Below are 12,463 nucleotides of genomic sequence, written 5' to 3'. Positions count from 1 at the left end.
ATGTGCCCTGAGATGGGGCATGGCTTGGCTCCCATTGGGAACACAACAGCCACTCTGCTTATGCATTGCATCCTGGCCCTATCTCCTCCCTCCTCTCCTCCACTGTTCTGCTTTGCACTCACAGGGGAAAGATGATCTTCTGCCTTAAGCATATCTTTTTTAACTTACACTTTTATTCCAGAAGGTGGTCGGATTTTTTTGTCTCCTTGGAAAAGAGGGGCTGGAGCTCCTGGGGGAAGAGTGGGAAAATCCCTGCAATAACCGCAGCAGTCACAGCTGGGCTCAGTGGCTGTCACCTCATCAAACCTTGCCTCCTTTACGTGAACGAGCTGTCATCCTGCCACCACTGTGTGGTTAAATTGGTGTATCAGCATCCCCTGGGGGCCTCAGTCCCTGCTGCAGCATCCTGGCTGCAAGAGAAATACAGGTTTTGCAGGGGGAGGAGAGAAAAGGGATGGTCATATTGGGTGCACTCAGATGCTGATGCTCAAGCCCTGTTCCTAGTTGGAGGCTGCTCTTGCCCCAGCACAACTGTGCCACGGTGGGCAAGAGGCGCCAACCCTGCCTGGGGAGATGCCCCATAGCCTGACAGTCCCCCAAGCTCTAGAAACCAAATTGCAAACTCTTTGCTCCAGAGGAGAAATTGAGCAGCCTGGTAGAACTTGTGATGACCTCTCCATCCCATCGGTCCTCCTGGTGAAGGATTGGCATTTGGAAGGGGCCTGGGGTGGAAATGCTGAAGTTCCCCCCTGGTCCTGCTGCCGCCTTCCTCCCCCCCTCCCCACTGTGTTGGTCAAAATGATCTTTCTATGAAGCCCTGTAGATGTCAAAAGTAATTATGGAGTGTGATTAGTCCTCTGTGAGTGCTTTCTTTCTTTCCTTCTCCCTTCTCTTTTGCTATCCCCTTCTCCACTCTTCTTTTTTGGCTAAGTGGAAAAGGTGAGGACAAAGAATTGCTGCTTGCTTGGACTCATGATGTATCTGTGACTGCGCTATTAGCTGTCTTCTCTTTCCTCCCCAAATGGATATAATTTTTGAAGTGTGGAATACCCTTCTTGATAAGTAGGTTTAAAAAAAACTTAATGCACAATGTGATACTGTTTCATAGTTTCTAGGTGGTTGTATAAAGCAAAGTTACTGTGATTGTGTTTTTCAAAGGAAAAAGTGATTGGTTACGAAATCTGTCCTTTTTTCATTATTACAAGCTCTTTGTTTTCCAATGATCTGATGGCTCTTTTATCCCTGGTCTGTGTGTGTTTCTTCTCATGTCCCATGCCTGGTGCCACATTCACTCACAAAGCGTTTGCTTCCACTGCTCTGTAAAGATGCTGCTCTTGCGCCCTTGGGAGCTCTGGGCTGTTGCTGGTGGCTGGAGGTGAGGGGCTTCTGTGTCCTGGGAGGAGGGGAGGTGCCTGGAAGAGGGAGATGTTGGAGAGGGGTTGGAGGTGGGCAGGAAGTGTTCAAAGGGAAGTGCTCAGGGCTCAAACCCGACATGTCAGGGGATGGTGCTGGAGGAAACCTGTCCAGGCCATGCCATACCAGCTAAAGGCTCATGGTCCTTCTGAGAGCATTCGGTTGCCTCTGTCCAGCTTGTCTCTGGTCTAAGGTGTTGTCCTGCCTGCACAGTGGGTGACCAGAGGCTGAGCAGCCCAGCTCTGGGTTGCCTGAGGTCTGTGCTTTCATTTTGTTCTCTTAAATCTCTTCATCATCTCTTGCAATCAGTCTTCCTCCAGAAGAGAGCCCAGCTCCTTGAAATCACTCTAAGCCTGTTGCTGCTCACGCCAGCCGCTTCCCGGGGTTTAATCCTGACCGCAGCCCCCTGCCTGGCTGGTGGCAAGAGCCTGGGTTTGGCACCTCACTGGGCGATTTGTTCCCAGCTTGATGGGGACAACATATCCCAGGTGCATTTCGCCTCCCCAGCCCAGGCAGGGGAGCAGGGATCCCTCTCTGTCACAAAGGTAAGGATGGGTCCCGGCATTACAGGGGAGGTTGGGCTTCAGGGTGGGGGTACGCGGTGAGGAGGGTCTCCCTGCTCTGAGCTCTTCCACCCAAACCTGCCAGCACTTCCCTTCTGCCTGGGAGCAGCTGGGGGAACGTCTGTCCCCTATAGGCAAGGAGTCATCTCAGTTGCCAGTCAGCCCCTGTGCGAGGAAGCATGGCTAGCCCCTGCGGGGAAGCCCTTGGGCTCAATTTTGGCTGTGATGGCGGCCCTGGGACCACTGTGGTGATGGTGAATGTTTTAGGAAGATAAAAATGATTTCTTGCTGCTCATGCTGGTGAGAACCAGTGTGGCCAGAGCCGGGAGGATTAAAACAATTTCATAATCCTGGTGATTTCCTTTTGATCGGGATTATGAAACCAATCACAAATATCAAAAGCTGCAGCTTAAAGCGGCAGCCGGAGTGGGGCCAGGATGCCCATCGCCCCCGCAGCACCCCTTGTGTCCCCCGGGGACGGCAGGTAAGGACCTCCAGGTAAGCGATGTCCACACAGCACCCTCATCCTGTGGGATGAGCTCTGTGGGGTCTCAGGGGAGGTGGGCAGGGGGTGCTGGTGCATGGGGAGTAGCGGGTAGCTCCTCAGGATGTGCGTTGCACGATGGGTTTAGGGGTGTGGATGGATGGACCAAGCTTGACTCTCAGCATCCTCCTGCCTGAAGATGCCTGGTTGGCCCTGGCTTGTGGCTGGGTCCAGGCAGGATTTGGCCTCGGGGAAAGCAGGAAAATTTAGCACATCTGCAGACGTGTGTGATGATCACAGGAGGGTGCCTAAAGCACAGCTGGAGGCTGTTAGAGAAAACACCCCCACTCCTGGGGGACCTCCCTCACCATCCTTTTGGCGTCTCCAGCACCCCGGGGTGAGGTGCCCCCGGCCGGCGCAGGCAGCTGGCCTGGCTTCCCTCCCCGCTCGCCTCGCAAACCCGCAGCCCAGACAAAGGACATTCCAGAGCCGGCCAAGGCAGCCGCGCTTCCTCCGTCCCGGCACGGGGCGTTGAGCTCCCCCGACACGCTGCACATGGCCACGGTGGCGCTGCCCTTCGGGACCACCCGCCGGCGGCGTGGGGACACGCTTCGGGCTGTGCGCCCTGGCATGGGGGGCGCCCTTCGGGGGCGCGCTTCGAGGAAGAAGGAGGAGGAGGAGGCTCGGTGGGGAGGCAAGGCCAGGCGCGGCCCCACAGCCCAGCCAAGCGGCTGAGCGCGGCTCCGGGAAGGGGCCGCGATTTGCTGGTTTGTCCTTGTTTTTTTTTCTTTTTAATTTTTTCCCCTCCCCCGCTTCCTTGCCCTCTTCCGCCTTCTTCTCCCGCTTCCCAGCCCTCTCTCGATGCTGCTCCGGGGGTAAGGACAGCCCCCGCTTCCCGACCGCAGCCCTATCCCACTGCTGCTCTGCCCTGGGGCAGCGAGGGGCTGTGGTGAGCCGGGGGGCAATGGGGCCTGGGTGGGTGTCCTGGGGATGCTCCTGCCACGTGGGAGGCTCCTCCAGGGGCACCAGCGGGGACGGGATGCTCCCAATGGGGTGCAGGGGGGCAGCAGCAACTGGGTGCCACCGGACTATGAGGCCAGTGCAGGACGAGTGACACGTGTGACCCTAGGGGCCGGTGTCTGCCTGGTGGCACCTTTGGTGAATTGCAGCCGCGAGGGATTTCTGTTCTGGGGAGTTTTGGGCCCTGATTTAACTCAGAAAAGTGCTAATTCCCTGCAGGGCATCAAAACAGCCTGCATAGACACACGCACTCCCGCTTCGAGGAACCACGGCTCCCCCATTCCCCCATTTCTGAGCGATGCTTGTACACTGACAATGCTCTGGGAGGGTGGGTTTGCCCTGTCGTGCTGTGCCACAGTGGCACCGCGTACATTTGCCCCCTGGGCACAGGCGCCACTGCGTCTGCTGTCCCCAGAGCCTCAGGCAGGCAGGAGTGATGCTGTTGGGAGGAGGGTTGTGAGGGCGGCGCAGGGGCTCACCCCTCCCCTGGGTGTTCTCCCTGCAGGGCGCATGGAGAGGGGCTCTTCTGCTGAGACGCGGCGGGGTCCGCGGCCCCCCAAGCAGCACAGCCAGAGCAGCAGCCGAACCTCTGCCCTGTTGGAGCACCCCGAGGCCTCCCGCGGGCCCCACGCCATCCTGGAGAGCAAGGTGAAGGCGCTGAAGGAGAAGCGGGGGGGCGGCAGGCCGGGAACCCCCGCAGCTGCCGCCGAGCGCCCCTCCCCCAAGAAGCCCCGTCCCCGGCGGGGAAAGCCGGGAGCAGATGCGGCAGCGGTGGAGCCGCGGGCTCAGCTCCGCACCTACCTGACGGATGGGCTGCTGGACGGGGAGCCTGCGACTGACAGCACCCCGGCACCCCGCGCTGGCACCCCGGGGCTCTGGCTGGTGCCGGCACCCAGAGATGTGCCAGGAGGCACCGAGCTCCCCCAGGGTGAGAGCAGTGGGAGCCGGGGCTCTGCCTCCCTCCGCGAGAGACATCCCCTGGGAGAAGAGGCACGAACCCCACTGCGGGACCGGGGGGGTCCGTCTGTGTCCCCCACCACGGCCAAGGGCTGGGAGAGGCTCTCGCTGGCCGAGCGTGTGGAGAGGAACCGGCAGCTGCTGCAGGAGGTGCTGGGCCTCGATGCCCCTGGTCTGTATTCTGGGCAGGTGGCGGCTGTCTCGGTAGAACTAGGGGGAGTGGAAAGGAAAAGCTTTGGGGTGAAGCAGGGCCCTTGGTGTTGTCCTCCAGCATCCTACGGTGTGGGCACACCCCAGTGCTGCCCAATCCCCTGCAGGTGTTGTGTCCCCTTCACTGGCAGCTGTGGTGGATGCTCACAAACAACATGGGGTGCTTCTTCCCATGGATGCTCTGGGTGCTGCTGGTCCCCTTCGACATTTTGGTGAGGAATTTCACTGCTAAAAACAACAAACCTGCTTTCTGGGGCGCTTGAGGTCTGCAGGCTTCATCTTCCCTTTGCAAGCTGCCACCAGAAAAGGGAATTAATTTCTCCTTAGAAAACATCTGTCCTAATGACCCTGTGGGCACACCTTATGCTGGGTGCTGTTGCCCTGTGTCCCACTCCCCTGGAGTTTCTCCAGAGCCAAGCAGCTGGGGTAGCCCCAAAAAGGGTGTTTGTTAGGACAGACTGAGTGGTGAGGCTGGGGATATGAGGGTGTTATCGAGAGGGACCAGGGTGGGGGCTGCAGCCCTGCCAAGCTGATGCCTTTCCCTGTCCTCCATTTCAGAGGTGCCAGCGAGCGATGGGGACTGGGACTCGGGGGTCTCACTGCAGGACGTCGAGGGCTGCAGGTAGGTCAGGCTCAGTGTGGCAGAGCTGGACATCGCCCTCTTTCCTGTAGTGCTGGGGCTTGGCAGAGCTCTGGGGAAGAGCTGGGGCAGCACCCCGGTGTGGCAGCCAGCGGGGGGAGTGTGGATGGGCTCCAGCAATGCTTTGGTGTGAGCAGGGCAGGAGGGTCAGGCCAAGCCGGGTGTCCGTGTGGTGGTTGGGCACAAGGGGTCCCTGCCAGTACCCCCGGCTGGGAAGGGAGCTGAGGAAAAGGAGGGGACAGAAACTTGCTCCAGGTGCTTAAGAGGATCCAGGTGGCAGGCGTGTGTAATCTTGTGGGACTAATGATAGACCTTAGAGATATGGACTGAAAATACTTAGGTGGGACTGGTAGGTGAGCTAGGCAGCAGCAAGTTGGCTGGGGAGCAGGGATGGGGGCTTGGGGGCCGCATGGGGGGAAGTAAGTGAACAGGAAAGACCCCCATATTTTGTGGTTACTGGTTCTGCTCCCTTCCATGGTTAGGGCTGATTGGTGGTGGCTGGGTGCAAGGCAGAGCTGGGGATGCTGCGCTCTCAGTGAGCAGGGCAGTCAAACCCCAGGGGGAAAGCTGGTTCCCCCGTGGTGCTGCACAGGAGGCTTTCCTGGGGGCTGGTGTACTCCCATGCTGCTGCTGCAAAGAGGTTGAGGCCATGCTCCCTGAAGCAACTGCCTGAGCTGATTATTTTAATCAGGGGATTAGGGACACGGCCAGCAGGGAAGGCAGTGGATGGATCCCTGGCGGGGCTGGGGGGGGGGGGGGGGTACAAAGGAAACCCCCCTGCAAGGAAGGGAAGGCAGCAAAGCATCTTGGTGAGATCATCCCAAACCTACCTCAGTTCACATTGCGGGATTTACACCGGCAGGGATTGGAGACAGTGCCTGCCTCAGTTTCCCCATCCATATCTGGGATGCTGGTGATGCAAAGCACCACCTTGGCTGAGCCTTTCCCCAAAGCATCACCGGTGCAGGGTGCTACCCCCTTCCTCCCACCTGGCACTGGGGCTACAGGGGTTCCTGCCCTGCTGTCCCCCAGCGCGGCAGCCAGCCCTCCCATGAGTGGAAGCCAGGCCCCGCTTTCTCCGGTCACAGCAGCCACATCGTCACTGTTAAACCAGGTCTAATCCCTGTTATTTTTTCCTAATCCCACTCCCCGCTGCGGGGCTGCAGGGCCTTTGTCCCTGGGCAGGAGCTCCAGCTGAGCCCGCGGCACGAGCAGGCCAAGCAGCTGCTGCAGCGTGCCCGCATGAAGGCTCGAACGAACCCCCTGCGTGCCAGCCACGACATCCTCCTCCTCTCCTCTGCCAGCCCGCACCACAGGTCAGTGCCAGCCCCGTCTCCTTCCCCTGCCTCCCCTGTGCCATTGTGCTCTTGGGATGCACCTGGATTTGGTGCATGTGCAGAGCCAGGGTTCGATCTGCTGCAAACATGTGTGCAGCCTCATACCCTTGCATCAGCAGCTCTCTGCTCGCAAGAGTGTTCTCCTGCCAGGCACATGTGAAGTGTTTGCAGCACGATATCTGGGGGTATTTGACTGTGTGTGCTGATATTGTGGGGGCATTAAGGGTATGCTCCTGGCTGGCTGGGAGGACCGGTTTCCCAGCTGATGGGGAGCTCGGTGCTGGAAGGTTGTACCAGCGCCAATGGCTTGCCGTGTGTGCCGGGGTCATGTACAGTTCGGTGTTCCTGGACTGATTAACCATGCACTTCAGTGCAGGGGAGAGGTGATGGAGGTCGAGCTGCGGCAGCTGGGTGTTGCCACAGCCTCTCATGAATTCAGCTTCAGGCAGCCCAGGCAGAGGGCTGGGGAGGAGCAGGGCTGCACACTGTGATGGGGCATCAGGTGGACTTTCCTCCTGTCCAGTGTTCTGCCCTGGCTTTTCCCCCTCCTGCCCTACTTCCCCAAAGGAGCCGGGCAGCCCTTGCAGCTTGTCTGTCCCCATCTGTCTGCCCCCATGTCAGGGAGCCCAGTGGGAGGCCAAGTGCTGCCCCACATGATGGCGGGAGCCTGAGCGACTCGTCGAGCGGGGAGTCGAGCTGTGGGCGTCCGCGACAGCCACGGGGTCCCTCCCCATCCCGCGTGCGCTTCGAGGACGAGTCGGCCCGCGATGCCGAGGTGCGGTACCTGGAGCGGCTGCAGCTGCGGCACCGGCGGGTGCTGGGCTCGGCACTCTCCTCACCAGAGCCGGCTGGTGGCAGGCAGCCAGGGGATGGGTCCGGACAGCCCAAAGCCTGGAGCAGTGACCTTGCAGCTGGGGGCAAGTGCAGTGCCTGTGGCTCCTTCATCAGAGCTGCCGCCACCCGCGGCACGGACATGCCAACAGCCACCAACAAGGCTGAAAGTAGCCCTGGAGCACAAGGAAGCATCCCAGGGGATAGCGGGGGACTGAACGCTGCCCAACCAGAGACCAAAACCAGGGCTCTGGGCCCCCGGGGGTCACCACTGTGGATTCTCCCTTCCCGGCAGCGCATCCACACCGAGAAGATCAAGGAGACCTATATCGGGGATGTCACTTACATCGACGAGGTGGACTCGGCCCTGGAGAGCACAGACACCTCTGACGGCTGCCGGACGGATAGCGAGGAGGCAGGACCCCGCAGCCCCCACCTGCGGGGGCACCAGGGCCCCCATCCTCACGGGCACAGGACCCCCTGTGCTACCCCACAGCCGGAGACAAGGACTGAGAAGGGGACGTGTGCAGCCAGTGGTGGTCCTCGCGCAGGGGGTGGTTCTTCAAGTGGTGCCACAAGCCGGACGGGGGCTGTTTGCCCCCTGCCACTGGGGAGAGCCAGCAGCCAGGAGGACAGGAACCCCTATTGTCATCCGGGGAGCAGCAATGGGATGGGAAACACCGCTCATACCTCGCAGCAGCCCAGGGCCCTGGAGCCCTCTTCACAGCCAGAGGCTGGCACCACTGTGCCAGGCAGCCATGTCCCCACTCCCCCTCTCACCAAGAAGGCCTGCTCCCAGGTGCCTTGCAGGAAAGCCCTCTTCTCCGGTGGCCTCCACCGAGCATTGAGCCAAAGAGCCCGGAGCCCGGAGCCTGATGCTGGAAGCACTGCGTCCTCCCAGCCTGGAGGCATGGTGGGGCCAGGGGAGCGTCGGGGTTCCTGCAGCCCCAGGTGGCTCCCAGGGAGCCCCCTCCGTGCCTTGTCCACCAACAACTGCAACAACACCCATGGGCAGGACCCTCTGGAGACAGGCAGAGGTAAGAGATCCACACATGGGGGTGCCTGAGGGGGTCTCTGATGAAGCAGGGACTTGATTGGCTTGCTGTGGTTACAGGGGCACCGTCACATCCCACTGCCAGCCCCATCACCCCTGTGCCCCAGGAGGCTTCTCATTCCCTTGGAGAAGCAGCTGGGAAGCTGGGAGCGCAGCAGCAGTGCCCAGGCAGGAGTGCAGCACACGGGTGAGTGAGAGCGAGGGGCTGCTCACAGCCTGCACTGTGCGGTGAGTGCCGCATCCCTGAGCATCCCTCCTTGGCACAGCGGAGTGCTGCCAGGCTGAGCTCTCGAAGGCATCCTGGTGGGACTCTACCTCTCAGCACCAAAACCCTCCCAGAAACCACAATGTGAGGTGGCAGTTTTGTGTGTGTGTTCAAATGGGTTTGTGGGAGCTATGTTTCACCCTGCATCTGGTTCCACTGTGGGTGTTGCAGCAGATGCGACTTGTGGGCAAATGTGGGTGACCTTGGAGGTGTTTAGCCCAGTGCCAGGTGCTTCTCTTTTGGGGAAAATTGGCTGCTAAATGCTGCCAGCCACGGGCTGCCTTGGGGCTCACTTAACATGATCCTGCTGGACTCAGCCTGGCAGTAGGGTTTGGAGGCAGCACTGGGTCCTTCAAGCCCCTCGGCAGGATGCGTTTCGTTCAGGCAGAGACTAGGGGAGTTAATGGTGTTAAACAGCTGAAATTGTGGGGAAGATGTTAGGCAGCCCTTCAGGTCTCTGGCTTGTGAACCCCGCCCTTGTGCAAGCTGAGTTACTGCTGCAGGGAGGTGGCAGCACCCCAGTCTCACCATGGTGCAGCTCTCAAGGCTGCGATGGCTGGTGCAGGATGTGCCCCCAGCCCTGAGACAGCTGCTGGCCCCGCTCCCCCCATGTACAGCGTGGATGACAGTCACTCCTCTCCATCCAGGGAGCCGGGGCAGCCAGTGAGCCGCAAGGGGAGCAGCGCTTCGGCATCGGGGCTGAAGAAGCTCCTGTGTAGCCTGAGCCAGAGCACGAAGCAGCGCCTGGGCCGCTTCCGCTGCTACAGCATGGAGCAGCTCCCGGCCCCCGGCAGCACCGCCCCAGATGGGTCCGGCATGAAGAAGTCGCCCTCCCTGCAGTCCCTGCAGCTGGTGAGCTAGAAACATCAGCCCATGTCAGGGGTGTCTGCAGGGAGCCGAGGGGTCCCACAGGAGAAGAGGTGCTGGGCTGGGCTGAAGCATTCCTGAGCCATAGCTTTACGGTCCCACAGGAAGAATTTAGGGGTGTGTATGTGGTGGCATGGTCTATTCCAAACTTGGGAGTTTGAAAACCCTGGAGCCAAATGGGGAATGGAAGGGAGAAGGAGGGAGCAAGGGAGGGTGGAAAAAGCAGCTTTAGGGAAGGGAGGTGGGGTAATTTGGTTTGGGGTCATGGCAGCAGTGAGATGCCTCCTCAAGAAGCATCAGGGGGTTGTCCTGCCCAGAGAGGGGGATGCTGGCTTATCTCTCCTCAGCAGTGGATGCAGGGGGTAGGGGTGAAAGTGTAAGAAAGATGCCCTGTTGCCCCCTGCTCCCTTGGCATGTTGGTGCATGATGGGCTGCAGTGCTGCACGGCTTTTGCTGTCCCCATCTCAATCAGGTGCTTTTCTCCAGGTGTCACCCTTCCAAAAGCCCCAAAAAGCTGCCTCTGTCCAGAGCCTGCACCCACTCCTGGGCAAAGCACCCCGTGCCAGTGCCTACCTCCTGCCCCAGACAACAGCTGACAGGTAGGATGGGGCCCTGCACATCTGCTGTTTCGGGGTGCTCAGACACATGCAGTGGCTCGGTGCAGCCAGGGGCCCCCGCTCACCCCATCTCCCCTCTCCCTGCAGGAAGGGGGGCTCGGGGCCACGGCGCTCGCTGAGCGTGGAGGACATCGGGGTGCCTGGCCGGCTGCGTGCAGTGGGGCGTGTGGTGGAGGTCTTCCCTGATGGCACCAGCCAGCTGGAGCTGCAGCGACCCCCCCACGGCGCCTTCGGGTTCTGTGTCACCTCTGGGCATGGCCGGCCTGACAAAGGTACGGTGGGGTCGTCCCGAAGCTTCACCCAAACCCTAAGGGAGGCCTGGCATGGCCCCTCCACAGTGGCTCTTGTCCCTCCACAGGAGCAAGCTTGGGGACAGGTAGAAAGGGCTGCTCCATCCCTGCTGAGCCCCAAAGGGGTGATGGTGGATGGGAGGATGCTGCCACATGTGTGGCTTTGTGCACACACAGTCCCACACATCCATCAGCCCTTGGCTTGGGGCACACAGCCTGTTCCAAAAGGCATTTACACTGTTTACTACTGGGCAGCCCTGGGCACCCCCAGGGGGCACAGCTCCAGCCATGGGGTGCAGGGTGGGAGCTCACCTGTCCCATCCCTCTCCATAGGTGTCTACGTGCAGGAGATGGTGGACGCCGGCACCGCCAAGCTGTATGCGGGGCTCCTGGGTGTGGGGGACGAGATCCTGCAGGTCAATGGGGCGGCCGTTTCAGGGCTGGGGCTGGCCCGCATCCGTGAGCTGCTGCTCCAGGCAGACACGCTGTCGCTCCGTGTGCTCAGGCACCGCCCAGCACCCCGGTAGCCCCAGCACAGCTCCTGGGAAGCCCGGTGGGAGGAGGATGACATCCCACTGATGGGACGTTGCAGGCTGGCGCAGAGTGGACCAAGCTGCCCTGCAGCACCAGGACCTGCCCTGCTCCGGTGCGACACTTGGCTCCCCAGTGTGGTGGAGTGGACAAAGGACACCCCAGCCCCACCATCAAGCCAGGCTAGGTCTGGCCTGCTGGGCATTGGGGTGGCCAGAATGGAATGCTCCATCTCTGTGACCCTAGAAGATACAGGGCTCCCTGCCAGTGCTAAATACCTGCCCGCATGGGCTAGTGGGTTTCTTTTAAGTTATTTCACACGACTGAAAACATTAAAATATGTACATATATGTAATAATGAAACAGGGTGCCCTTGGCTTACAGGTGGCATGGGGAGGCTGCGGTGATGCTTCCTGGTGTGGGCTGGCCAGGGGGCCTCAGCACCAGGGTTGTGGGGCTGTTGATGGGTGCAGGGGAGTGTGTGGGTGCTTTCACATGAGGCTGAGACGTCTCTCTGCCCTGGGCCACTGTAACTACAGTGGGATTTACTGTGTAATCCTAGGGTTCTGAACATGTCCTGGCATGCCCCACAGCCCCAGGACTGACAGAGCCTGGATGCTGTCATCTAAGGCCAGGAGAAGCAATTGGGCCTACGGACCTTTGCTGCTGCTACCTCTTCTAAGTCTCCATCCTTCGCGGTGTTCAAGGCCAGGATGGATGAGGCCTTGGGTGTCGTGGTTTAGTGTGAGGTGTCCCTGCCCATGGCAGGGGGTTGGAACTAGATGATCTTAAGGTCCTTTCCAACCCTAACTATTCTATGATTCTATGACCCGTTTAGTCTGTGGGGTGGGGAAATGGCGACGGGGGCAAGAGGGGCTCCCTGGGCTAATGCTCCGCAGAGAGCTGTGCTGGGGGGTGAGTGTATTCCCCCAGTGCTATCCCCAGGCAGCCTGTGTTTTGTGAGATCTTGCACCTCCTGACCGTGTGGAGGTGCTGGAGGGCCCTAAGCAGGCAGACGGCGGGGGGCTCAGTCACCTGCACTGCTCCTTGGAGAGCTGAGCAAAGCCCCTTCCCTGCCCTGATGAGCAGCACTATGGGCTGAGAGAAGCACGGGGTGACCGTTCTTTTCCTGCGACAGCACTGAGGACATGCCTGCAAGTATTCATAGCTAACGGGGGTCCGCGCTCCTGCTGCTCGTCTGGGGTTTGTTTTTTTTCCAGCCACAGCGGGGAAAATTTGCAGTGTGGCACCACCGTGTCTGCGCACAGACAGGCCTCTGCAGCAGGCGCCAGGGCAGCAAGTGGAGGAACCAGCAACGGCTGCCCTCTGCATGCTGGTGCCCCACATGTGGGCAGCATCTGCCAGCGGCTATCTGGTGCCAGGA

The 12,463-nt window shown here is 60.2% G+C and overlaps 1 protein-coding gene across 1 annotated transcript; it reads left to right on the top strand.

Annotated features, from left to right (window-relative positions):
• Nucleotides 1-3,990: 3,990 nt before the first annotated feature.
• KIAA1614 lies at nt 3,991-11,075 on the top strand (the record flags this gene model as incomplete). The annotated part of the gene is given in 9 exon segments (XM_080623674.1): nt 3,991-4,609; nt 5,206-5,269; nt 6,454-6,603; nt 7,246-8,518; nt 8,521-8,696; nt 9,422-9,626; nt 10,128-10,240; nt 10,346-10,530; nt 10,882-11,075. Coding segments are annotated over 9 exon segments (2,979 nt in total).
• Between the last annotated feature and the right edge of the window lie 1,388 nt (nt 11,076-12,463).

The sequence above is a fragment of the Psittacula echo genome (assembly GCF_963264785.1).
Source record: "Psittacula echo genome assembly, chromosome: 7".
Classification (NCBI taxonomy): Eukaryota; Metazoa; Chordata; class Aves; order Psittaciformes; family Psittacidae; genus Psittacula; species Psittacula echo.
The sequence above is the reverse complement of the archived record's forward strand: the minus strand, read 5'-3'. Positions and strand labels throughout refer to the sequence as shown.